Below are 13,326 nucleotides of genomic sequence, written 5' to 3'. Positions count from 1 at the left end.
ATGCAGTATTGTTATAATCAATGGTGTCTAGCCTTTCTTTAGCTGGTCATTGTGCCGTTCATGTTGGACCGCTATAAATGGGACCCTTTAATAATTTAACTGATACTTTGGGGATCTCAAAAGTAAATCCTTGAACTGGGTCCTAACATATAGTTGCATACCTTTGCTCTATATAAGTAAATTATACTTCCTCTACATATTATGTTTATGGTGGCCACAGAAACCTTGTGCATGTTAAACATTTTTTGTTTCAGATCAAAGGAACTCAATACGTGTCTTGGAGGATTTTAATGTACGGACTTTGTTTGACAAACTTGAAGATCAAAATCTTCACTTGACATCCCAGCTGGGAAGACATAGGAGCGAAACTCTCTCCTTCTATAAGGCCTTTATACACAGGATACAGGTGCTCAAGGTAAGCCCAGGTTTATCTGTTTTATGAAATGTTCTGTTCTTGGCTATGCATCAGCTATACATGTAGGGGGTCATTCATTAACCTGAAATCCGCGTATTTTAGGCGTAATACAGGCGTAGATTGTGATTCAGTGGTTAGTTGCGCTGCAATCTGCAACTTTTTCCCGCTCATGTCAGGTCTAAAAAAGTGCGCATAGCATGGGTGGGGAAGGTGGCGGGCCAGCAGGCCCATCTAGTTCATCATTTTCTACACCTGGTTTAGGCGTAGAAACTGGTCTAAATGTAAGCCAGCTCGGAAATTAGCTTACATTTAGAAGCGCCGCTGGATACGCAATCCACTGCCAGCGCAGGAGCTTTATTAAGACCAGCGTCTAAAACGCCGGTCTTAATAAATGAGCCTTGTAGTCTTTGTTGTCTTCCTCCCAGGAATACAACTTGTGTCACTGACTGAACTTTCTACAATTAAAGGGGTTTCTGGTAAGCAGCAGGTCCTGCAAATCTACAGTAATTACTCATAACATGCCTGCAGAAGAAAGTTTGTAATATACTTGTAATATGCAGCTGAAACCAGAAGTTTACATACACTATATAAAAAGACACATATGCATGTTTTTCTCAATATCTGACATGAAATCAGAATAAATCTTTCCTGTTTTTGGTCAATTAGGATTACCATAATTATTATTATTTGCCAAATGCCAGAATAATGAGAGAGAGAATGTTTTAAGGCATTTTTATTACTTTCTGCAATGTCAAAAGTGTACATACACTAAGAATACTATGCCTTTAAACAATTCTGGACTGCCCATATGATGATGTCATGTGTTTGGAAGCTTCTGTTAGGTTTGTTGGCAACATCTGAGTTAATTAGAGACACACCTGTGGATGTATTTAAATGCACACCTGAAACACACTGCTTCTTTGTGTAGCATCATGGGAAAATCTAAAAAAATCAGCCAAGATATCAGGAAGATAATTGTGGACTTGCACAAGTCCGGCTCAACCTTGGGTGCAATTTTAAGATACCTGCAGGTGCCATGTTCATCTGTACAAACAATAATACGCAAGTACAAACAAGATGGGAATGTCCAGCCATCATCCTGCTCAGGAAGGAGACGGGTTCTGTGTCCCAGAGATTAACGTGCTTTGGTCCGACATGTGCATATCAACCCAAGAACAAAAGCTAAAGACCTTGTGAAGATGATGGCAGAAGCTGGTAAGATTGTGTCAATATCCACAGTGAAACGAGTACTTCAACATGGGCTGAAAGGCCACTCTGCCAGGTTGAAGCCATTACTCCAAAAGAAACATAAAAAAGCCAGATTAATGTTTGCAAATATACAAAGGAACAAAGACCTACATTTTTGGAGACATGTCCTGTGGTCTGGCGAAACTAAAATTGAACTTTTTGGCCATAATGACCATTGTTACATTGGAAGGAAAAAGGGAGTAGCTTGGAAGCCTAAAAACATCATCCCAACTGTGAAACACGGGGGTGGCAGCATCATGTTGTGGGGTTGTTTTACTGCAGGAGGGACTGGTGCACTTCACAAAGTAGATGGCATCATGAGGAAAGAAGATTATGTGGAAATACTGAAGCAACATCTCAAGACATCAGCCAGGAAGTTAAAGCTTGGGCGGAAATGGGTCTTCCAAATTGACAATGACCCAAAGCATACTGCCAAACTGGTTACAAAGTGGCATAAGGATAACAAAGTAAGTGTTTTAGAGTGGCCATCACAACGCCCTGATCTCAATCTTATTGAAAATTTATGGGCAAAGCTGAAAAGGCAGGTGTGAGCAAGGCGACCAACAAACATGGATGAGGTACAACAGTTTTGTCAGGAGGAATGGGCCCAAATTCCGACCAACTATTGTGAGAAACTTGTGGGAGGATATCCAAAATGTTTGACCCAAGTCATACAGTTTAAGGGCAATGTTACCAAATATTAATAAAATGTATGTAAACTTTTGACTTTGCAGAAAGTAATAAAAATGCCTTTAAACATTCTCTCTCTATCATTATTCTGGCATTTGGCAAATAATAATAATTATGGTAATCCTAATTGACCAAAAACAGGAAAGGTTTGTTCTGATTTCATGTCAGATATTGAGAAAAACATGCATATGTGTCTTTTAATATAGTGTATGTAAACTTCTGGTTTCAACTGTACTTTCCATTCCAAAGTCATGTGGATCAGCCTCTTGGCAATCCAGTCACATAATACTCTGCTTCTTGAAAACTTTCTCCTGCCAATGTCACCTACTTTATCAAGCTTCTAGCCTGGGCTGTGGATGTCACTTCATCTGTGGTTAGGGCCATTCCTCTTCCTGGCGCATGTGCAAACTCCTGAATCTACCTCATCTGAGCATGCATCAGGGAGAGGAATAGTTTGGGCCTGAGACCTGGAAACCTAGCAAATGCCGTTGGTGAAAGCCAGTGAGTTTTGGAACCTGCTGAGTCCCGGAAAACTCCTTTATTACAGTATATTCACAGCATGAGTGAAAGTATTAGAATTTAAAGGTGTATTCCAGTTCCTACCGCTGGGACCCCCACCAATCACGGGGACCCCATGGAGCCCCCCAAAATCAATGGAGCAGCAAGTTGGACATACAAACTGCGGCTGCATTCATCTCTATGGAAGTTCCAGAAATAGTCGAGCACTGTACTCTGCTGTTTCCAAAACTCCTGTAAAGATGAGTGGGGCAGCATTGTGCATGCTTGACCTGCTGCTCTGAGGGGTATCAGGTCCCAATTCCCGTGATCAGTGAGGTTCCTAACTAGGGATGAGCGAATCAACTTCGGATGAAAGTCAATTCGCATAATAACCTCATTTGAATACTGTACTGAGCTAGGTACCGCTTGGAACCGAACCCGAGTTCGGGAAATGCTTTTTTACAGTAAAAATTAATTTATTAAATTATTATGCAAAGTCTCGAAGCAATAACTTCGGCTCATCTGAGCCAATACATTCTAATACTGTATGGAGCGCTCATCCCTAATCCTAACGGTAGGACCCATATGGATCTAATAGTTATCCTCTGTCCTGTAACTTGTAACAACCGGAATACCGCTTAATAACTTTTACTAAGTACATTAGAAATATAAACATATAAGATGTGATAACATCAGTCCTAACAGTAGTATATCAGTCCTAACAGTAGTATTGTTGCCACAAGAAGTATTAAAATGCACTTACAACCTATATGAAGGGGCAAAAGTGTGGTGAGAAAATCATACAATGCAATTGTATCCGAATAAAGCATCATTGGAAGACTCTTACCAGGTCAAATGGGCTTATATTAGAAGGTGAGACAAGTGATGTATCTATTCCTAGTATTCCCTAAAAGCCAAACTCTGATACCACACTGATGAGGGCAACCCCCTGTAGTCCCTCGCTCTAAGTAGCCCTAAAGTGCAGTTTCCAGAGAACAGTAATCATAGACTTTATATGCATAAAATATTACCGTATTTTTCACTTTATAAGACGCACCTGATGATAAGACGCACCTAGATTTTTGAGGAGGAAAATAAGAAAAAAAATATTTGAACCAAAAGGTGTGCTTTTGCTGGGTTTTGAACTAATGGTGGTCTGTGGATGACGCACTGTTATTAGTGGACCTGTGGATGACGCACTGTTATGGGGGGACCTGTGGATGACGCACTGTTATGGGGGACCTGTGGATGACACTGTTATGGGGGGATCTGTGGATGACGCACTGTTATGGGGGGACCTGTGGATGACGCACTGTTATGGGGGGACCTGTGGATGACACTTATGGGGGGACCTGTGGATGACACTGTTATGGGGGACCTGTGGATGACACTGTTATCGGGGGACCTGTGGATGACACTGTTATGGGGGGACCTGTGGATGACACTGTTATGGGGGGACCTGTGGATGACGCAGTTATGGGGGGACCTGTGGATGACGCATTGTTATGAGGGGGATGTGTGGATGATACACTACTATGGGGGATGTAGCATCATATATAGCATCTTATGTAATGGGGGTCACTATTCACACAGGGACAATATACTGTGACACATATGATACTGTGATCAGCATAAGATCATCTTATGCTGGTCACAGTATCATATGTGTCACAGTATATTGTCCCTGTGCGAATAGTGACCCCCATTACACCTCAGGGCACACAGTAGACTTTATATGTAAAATCTTTTAAATGCTCTGCTTTCTTCTAGACCAGTACTCACTATAAAAGCAGCACGTGACGTCACTCACTCAGTCAGTCACGCTCCTGCCAGCTTCATTAATGAAGTGGGAGGAGCATGACCGAGTGAGTGACGTCACGCGCCGGCTGGACCGCTGCTTTCATAGTGAGTACTGGTATAGAAGAAAGCAGATTGTAATGAAGCAGTTTTCATATGTAAAGTCTATAATCTTCAAGCAGTATCTCTTCTTTTAACTAGGGCAATTCTCTGTAGTAGTACAACTCACTATGAAAGCGGCAGGCAGGGCGGCAGCGTAACCTCGCGATACTCACTCATTCACGCTCCTCCCACTTCATTCATGAAGGAAGTGGGAGGAGCGTGAATGAGTGAGCATCGCAAGGTTACGCTGCCGCTCTGCCTGCCGCTTTCATAGTGAGTTGCACTACAGAGGATTGCCCTAGTTAAAAGCAGAGATACTGCTTGAAGATTATAGACTGTACATGTGATAATTGCCGTGAGCGGGGCCCGATGAATTACAGTACAGTTACTGCACCGGGCCCCGCCGCGAGTGTTGCCAGCCTCCGTCCCCTCCTCCCACCCCTCTGATACATTGCGGCTTGCGATGTATCAGCGTCACCAAAGTAAACATGGCAGTGTTCGCTTTATAAGACGCACTGCCATTTTCCCCCCACTTTTGGGGGGGAAAAAGTGCGTCTTATAAAGCGAAAAATACGGTATTTATCTGTTCCAGGAAATGTTACAGACCATAGAACTGGGGTCCAATAAATGTGTTGAGTGGAGGAAAATTCCACTTGAAGGTGAAGAGGAAAGTACAAGAGCCACAATGACTTCTCAACAGAGTCAGAGCTCATCCCTGATCATGAACCAGGCGTATAATGCCAACCAGACTCAAGGTAAGGCCTGGAAACCAGGTTAGCATAAGCATCTCCTTCTATACCTGTAGGGGCAGTATAGGTAAAATACACTTATAAACCAGGCTGATATTTAATAAAATCCAACCAACAATGTCATAACATGGATTTCTCTGAGCATGTGTAAAAAAAATTTACGTCTCTTGCATCATCACTTCATAATTATTGTAAGCCCATTATGTTATGCTTAATATGCAATGTTCCCATTAGGGTGGCCACTTGCATAACCCCAAAACATAGGACATCATAGGCTACACCCAAACCCCACTAATCCATGCCCCTAACCATGCTAAACCACGCCGGCTTCGCTATCCCTTTCTGGAAACATATCTGCTTTTAAGACATGCATATCTGCCTTGTCGGTATACTCGTACCATATACTGACAATAGCTGTAGCAATGTCTCGCAGATAATCTCAAACCTATAAGAACCAGTAGAATGATCTTCACCAGATACTGGTCAGTTTGAGCAGTATTGAATGGGGTCCATGCTGACAGTGATGGGGGATGGGCGGCCATCTGGCTGATCAGACAATGGACATGACTCATCCTTCCTTATACAGGGATAGGGTGTGTGCATTGCACTGTCCAGCCACGTTGATGCAATCCCCTGTCCTTTGATATGTACCTGAACTTTCTCATCTTCCTGTGTCATCACTTCCTGTATTCTTGTTACATGAAGTAAGTGGTCAGGTGATGGGCCAGCCCCTTTCTATTGTTACTGTGACTAAATAAAAGGTGAGCAGACTGTGGAGGAGGGGCAGTTGATCAGAAGAACTCAAGATGGTAACACCTTTGTCTGACTGCGGTTGAGGGATTCGCCTGTCCTTACACAAAGTCTGATGAGAGCGGATTTCTACTATTAATATTTCTATATCAATGCCCTTTAAGAGGGATCTTTTAACTTGATTCCCGTCATAATTTACACTTAATAGGGGCATATTAAGTTCCATTTTCTTCCATCTTATCAGGACAATAACCTGCAGTAACAATGCGTGTGTTTTTATACAAATGTGTACATTCTTATGGTCAGTATATAATTCTAGGTGTTTTCATGCAAGAAGCCACTGCTCTTATGAAAATCGTAAAGCTCTCATTGATGAAAGTCACCTCTGAACTAGCAGCAAAGAAAAATATATCGACACTGGAGCAGCACAACCATGTGAAGGGTCATATTGAACCCAGAGCTGCTAGACCCCTTGAGCAAGACCAGGTCAGATAATATTTAACACTGGTCTTTATACTGAGTTATTTTATTTAATCATATATGATGAATGGAGCTGACTGAATTTCCCTGCAAAACCTGGTGGTCAGGGGGCAGCTGTGCAGGGAAAACTTAGGAGAGAACTCAGTGTAGTACCCCAGACCTGGGAGTATCTGCAAAGTTTGGTTTGTTAGGTAATGTTATGTCATGTTTGCACTGTACACAGCAGGTGAGGTATTGTTGGCATCTTTGTAGGAGTCGGCTGGTTCTACTTCTTTGGCAGGAGATGGGAGTCTTAGCTAGGACTGTGAGGAGTAAGGAAGCACCTCCTATGGCTCCTGCTCCTAGGGACCAGATAACAAACTTATGTGTGAGACCACTACTCCAGAGAGACTTCAAAGACAAAACTACAGATATTCTGTAAAGCTACAGGGTTTACAGTCAGCAGATAGACCAGCAACCATAGCTATCCAAGCTTTGCTGCAGTTGAGAGACTATGGTTCAGACACCCATCACTTACATCACATCACAGATCACATCCAGGCCAGGTCAAATAAAAAAGCCTGCATTACCCAGTGGACTGTGTAAATCAGTAATCAAGCCAGCACTACCCGTATAGCCTCTTGTGCAAGGATTAAGATGTCCAGGACTAAGATGAAAATAAAATCTTCAGTCTTTTTAAGCTTCATCTACAAATACATCTCTGCATGCTAATCGGTAACGCCCAACGCGTTTCGATCTAACACTTCGGGTCTGATTCCTTATACCACCTTTCCACTGCACTGATCCCCAGGTAGCAACGACTTGAGGGAGTACATATTTACATACTGTGGCACATCATCTCATCAGGGCGACTACCACTCCAATCCTCTCCACTGGCTACTCCGGTGCTTGCTACACCAGCATTATATTAGAGTTATTCTCTGGATGGGTAAGGGTTCCAGAGGCTGGACCCCCACAATCATAAAATAATGCCATATCCTAGTGATATGCTCTAACTTTATAACATGGGTATACCCTTTAAATGTTTGGATGATAGCAGATATCATCTTGAAACTCCAGTAATTGATTGCAGCACATTAATTATATTTATCTTAGGCTAGGGCTATATGACGTCACTGGTCGCTCGAGAACTGTTGCGGCCGGGATTGCAGAGTTGGATTTTTTCCAACTCGCTCTGCAATCCCATTCATTTCTAGGGGATCACTGCTATCCTGCAATCCTGGCTGTAACAGCTGTTGCACAACCAGTGTCGCCATGTAGCCTTAGCCATAATGACATTGTATGAGATATATTTAAACACTTGTTTGTGTCTGAAGCTGAATTCCATGTGCACACCTTTGTTTCTCGCATTTAAGCATTTAAACTAATGAATTTAACCAGTCCAAGACCGGGCCATTTTCTCTCCCTCCTGTTTGTTTAGTACAAATTTTTTTAAGTTTTTTCCATTCGGGTTATGTAGATGATTTTTGCATATATATGGCTTTATTTTTATTTTAGTATTTTTTTTTTCTCTCGCTTCTCCTCTGGGGTTGACCAATGCTTCAGTCTGCTGGAGAACGTTGAGTTCAGGAATGGCTTAATTTTTGGGATAGCCATGTAATGAAAACCTGGGAATCTGCTTCAGCCTTAATTAATACAAATATAGCTGCCATGTCGGTAGCTAGATCAATGTAACTAGATCAATCAGCTTCAATTTCATCTTAATATGAAGACCTCCAGGGAAGAGATTCTTGACTTCCTTCCTCTGCTAAAGTTGACCACAGAGTTTATGGCTGACACTTCGGCATAGTCGGTCCAATTCGCCGCCAGGTATGGAGCATTATTTAATACCGCAAGACATGCCCTCTGGTTAAAGACTTCGGGCATGATATACTTTCCAAGAATAAATTATGTTCAATTCCTTCTCAGGAATTATATATTTGGACTAGTTCTAGATAACATTTTGCAGAAGGCAGCATATAAAAAAAGGTTTCTGGAAGAGAAATCTGAGAGAATGCTGTGCTTTCATTTAACAGTTCTTTAATTACAAGTAATTACAAGTAAGGAAGAGAGTTATCCAAAAAGAGTCAATGACAGAGGATTTTTTTTTTCCACCTGGATGAAAAGCTACCTGTCTCTATACAGAAGAATTCACCTATCAGAAAGGATAAAGTGCTCCCTATTATGGTGGACCAACCAGGAGAACCTGGAACATGACTCCTATGATCACTATGAATGCCAGCAAGCGGGGCTGCGGAGCTCATATAAAGAATCAGTATTTTTAAAGTCTCTGGCCTTAGGGAATCAAAGAACATTCTTCCAATTTCAGAGAACAAAGAGCAGTATGGACTTTATCACAAAGCAGTGCTCTTCTTCAAAGTTTCCATCTGAGAATATGGTCCAACAATATGACTACAGTCAATAGTTAATACATCAAATATTTTTCCGGGACAGAAGAGAATGTTTTTTCCATATCAGCTATTCACGAAAGAGGCATGGAGAACACCACAACAGACTTCTTAAGCAAACATCTTATTGACCCAGGGGAGTGGTTCCTAAACAAAGAAGGCCTATTTCACACTTATGTTGTGGCATTCTGTTTTTCAGATCAGGCAGAGGATCTCAAAACTGGGCCAAAACGGATCAGTTTTGTCCCCATTCATTGTCAATGGGGACAAAGCTGTTCAGGATGCATTCCGTTGTTGCGTAACAAACCAGATCTGTCATGAAAATCAATGTAAGTCATGGGCGCGAGATACGTTAAAAAAAAAAAAAAAAGATCTGGCGCCCATTGACTTACAATGATTTTCATACCAGATCTGGTTTGTTCAGTTTTGATTTAATACTACCGAATCCGGCCAAAATGGATGCATCTGGATGTATTAAATGGCACAGATCTGTTTAATTCAGGTTTTGAGATCCTTTGCTGGATCTCAAAACTGGAATGCTACAATGCAAGTGTGAAACAGGCTGGAGGTTTTCACGAACTAACCCTCAAGTGGGGCACACCTCAGATAGACTTATTTGCCACAAAGATAAATACCTGGGTGCAGGGCCGGGTTTAGACAAAATGTGGCCCTGGGCAAAATCTTGTAATAATGTGCTAAAATCACAGTCCAACGTCCGACACCCACGCCGATCAGTTGTTTGAGACGGCGCGTGCTGTTCACTGCTGCTGTCCCATAGACATACAGCAGCAGAGCAGGAAGAGAGAAGGGAGACAGCACGTGCGCTGTGCGCACGCTGTCTCCTCAAACAGCTGATTGTCGGGAGTGCCGGGTGTCAGACCCCCAGCCGATCTAATATTGATGACCTATCCTAAGGATGTTGTCCCCCGTTGATTTCGGTGCCTTATATTCTAATTACCCGACTTGGTTATACTAGGCAGAGACTGGAGCGGTTCTCTTCTCCCTGGCTGTGAGCGCATCCAATCAGAGCGCACCGCTCTTTGCCAGGGAGGTGCTCATTCTCCATGGCTATGAGCGATGACATTAGTGGGGGCCGCCCTATAAGGTAAGACCCTAATTAGACTAGGGCTAAACAGATGAAGGTCCTCTTTAATGGTGGACTTAGACCAAGTACCGTAAAAATCTGTATCTCAACCTTAAGGCTCATGCACACAAACAACCAACACTTATTTCCCTTAAATTTATTATATCAGCGATCCAGTATCACCAATAGCGCAACCAATCATAGATACATAGATAAGATTAAATCACAAATCATAACTCCATCAACAATTGCTTTCAAATAATCATCATTTTTATTGGTACTCACAGAGTTATAACCATTGCTGGCCTCACAACATTAAGAACATTTAAAATCAACCATCAGACTTCGGGTGTATGGCAGTTACCATTCATATAGATAAAGTGCAAGAGTATATATGGAAAAGTATAATCAGTGCATATACAAAGTGTTATCCTGTCCACAATGTATGGTTACAGAGTCAGGGATACCGACCCTGGATGCTACGGACACTATCAAACACAATACTTTGCTAGGTTATCATACAATCAGCAAAAAGCTATGCATACTGACCCAGGTATCTGTCACACCGTCAGACTGTGCCCCAAACGTTTGGTGTTTTACGGTCCACAAATTGCGGATCCATAGAACACGGATGCTGGCTGTGTGCATACCTCATTTTGCGGAACATAAAGGCTACCCCTAATACAGGATGGCCCACGAAAAAGTAGCCCGCCACCAGTGATAGTATGACAAGATGAACCAGAAAGTTGATTGTTTTTTTTGTTTGTTTTTTAATTGCCCACAAGTCACAAAAGATGCATCTTTGGGGAGGTTGGATTATGTTGGCTGATACTGCTTGCAGCTCTTCAACAGTGATGCAGCGGATAGTGTTTGTAGAGTCTAACATGATAGCACCCTGATTTACCCTCTCTTTTTTGCCATGTTCAGTATACTGCGATGTGATGCAACATTGTTAGTATATAAATAAATTGACTGCATCTATGCTGATGTAGTAATTGGGAAAATCACTGGAGGATGGGGGAGGATTTTACCTCTTGGTGTTCCTTCTCAACAAAAGCCTGTAAGGACAACCTCCTGTGGTGCTGTCACATTGGACTCCTGGAAAACCAATTACTGGTATAACTAATTCCCATTTTTTTTATTTTACACTTTGTTGCCCCCTGTGGGGGACATTTAACATTACATTTTTATTTTATTTATTGCTGACTTCTATACACAGCGCTCGTTGGCAGGGATGGTGAAAGCAGGGATGGTGAAAACCCATTGTTGCCTTCTCTATGGTCAGTGACATCAGTCTCCCCACTCTTGCAGTTTTGATCCCTGCAAGGACGTTTACAAAAGTCCATGCCGAGATATGTGCCAACCACCTGGACGTATGAAGTAAATGGGTGGTCAGCAAGTCGTCATTATAAAATTATCTATTGTTTAAAGGGGTATTCTCATCTTGCTACTTCATTCTCAATTGCTGCCAGCTAGCTGTTCACTTCCTGGTTTTCTGCAGCTAAGGCTGGGCTGGCTTAGGCAGCTAGAGTGAAGGCCGGCCACACCTCATTATGACATCACACTTAGAGCTGAGTCCTGCGTGCTAGTTCATGTGAATAGTATGACTCATCAGTCTGGCAGCCTGCAGTGTCTGTGAGTCCCTCCCCCTGCTGGGGAATCAGAGAGCCATGTGAAGTGAGCTCAGTGTACAGTAACACCTGGCTGTTCTGCAGTTTTACACACAAAATCTCAGTCTGATCTTTTGCAAACCTATTCTGGGCATCAAAAACTATAATTCCATATTATACAGTACATTAGCCCAAAAGCTTGACCAACCCCCACCCACCAGCACTGATGCAGATTTGTTTCCATTACAGCTGTACTCCAGTTGTGTATAAACCTTACACTATGTATCTTTATAGATGCATATACAGCTCAGCTACATGTGTCTTCTCCAGTTCCCTAACATCACTTTGGCTGAATGGCTTCCTATACAGCCCTGCTACATCTTTATTCTACTCCCCCGCTAGCACTGTGTCTGAAAAGTTACATATACAGCTCTGCTACATCTGTCTGTTTATCTCTTCAACCAGCACTGTGTCAGAACAGCCACATATTCAGCTCTGCTACATCTGTTTCTCGCTTCCACCAGCATTGATGCTGACCCGCAACATATACAGCTCTGCTACATCAGTTTCTCTCTTCCACCAGCATTGATGCTGACCCGCAACATATACAGCCCTGCTACATCAGTTTCTCTCTTCCACCAGCATTGATGCTGACCCGACACATATACAGCCCTGCTACATTTGTCTATTCCCTTCCCCACTAGAACTATGGCTGAACAGCAGGATATTCAGCTCTGCTACATCCATCAGCCCCAAGTGCCTCCATCAGCCCCCATATGCCTCAAACAGCCCCCCATATGCCTCAAACAGCCCCCCATATGACTTAAACAGCCCCCCATATGCCTCATACAGCCCCCCATATGCCTCATATTGCCCCATCAGCCCCCATATGCCTCAAATAGCACCCATCAGCCTCCAATATGCATCAAACAGCCCCCAATATGCATCAAACAGCCCCCATGAGCCTCATACAGCCCCCATGAGCCACATACAGCCCCCATGAGCCTCATACAGCCCCCATCAGCCTCATAAAGCCCCCCATCAGCCTCATAAAGCCCCCCATCAGCCTCATACAGCCCCCCATCAGCCTCAAAAAGCCCCCATCAGCCTCAAACAGCCCCCATCAGCCCCCAATATGCCTCAAACAGCCCCCATCAGCCCCCAATATGTATTAAACAGCCCCCATATAACTCATATAGCCCCCCATATGCCTCATATACCCCCCATATGCCTCATATAGCCCCAAAAGTGCCTCCATCTGCCCCCTCAAGTGCCTCCATCTGCCCCCTCAAGTGCCTCCATCTTCAGTAATCGTTGGTGGATTTAGTGGGGCGAGTAGAAATGATACTTACCTATTAGGAAATAGTCTCTCCAGGTCCTCCGATGTCCGTCCACACACTCCGCTGCCTCACCCGAACTGTTCGTACGGCCGCGCATGCGCGGCTCTATCTCAGACGGGATGGATATTCTGTGCATGCGCGGCCACCCGAAATAGATAGCGACGTGCGCGTTCACA

The 13,326-nt window shown here is 43.2% G+C and overlaps 1 protein-coding gene across 1 annotated transcript in view; it reads left to right on the top strand.

The window, feature by feature from the left end:
* The window catches only part of LOC120997173, a 45,272-nt gene that overhangs the window by 18,544 nt on the left and 13,402 nt on the right, over positions 1-13,326 (top strand). Inside the window, exons 11-13 of the mRNA XM_040427188.1 lie at positions 255-415; positions 5,343-5,505; positions 6,569-6,735. Coding sequence (XP_040283122.1) covers positions 255-415; positions 5,343-5,505; positions 6,569-6,735 — 491 coding nt within the window. The remainder of the gene's footprint in view (positions 1-254; positions 416-5,342; positions 5,506-6,568; positions 6,736-13,326) is intronic.

Source organism: Bufo bufo, chromosome 1 (assembly GCF_905171765.1).
Source record: "Bufo bufo chromosome 1, aBufBuf1.1, whole genome shotgun sequence".
NCBI classification, from domain to species: Eukaryota; Metazoa; Chordata; class Amphibia; order Anura; family Bufonidae; genus Bufo; species Bufo bufo.
This window is presented reverse-complemented; position numbering and strand designations above follow the sequence as displayed.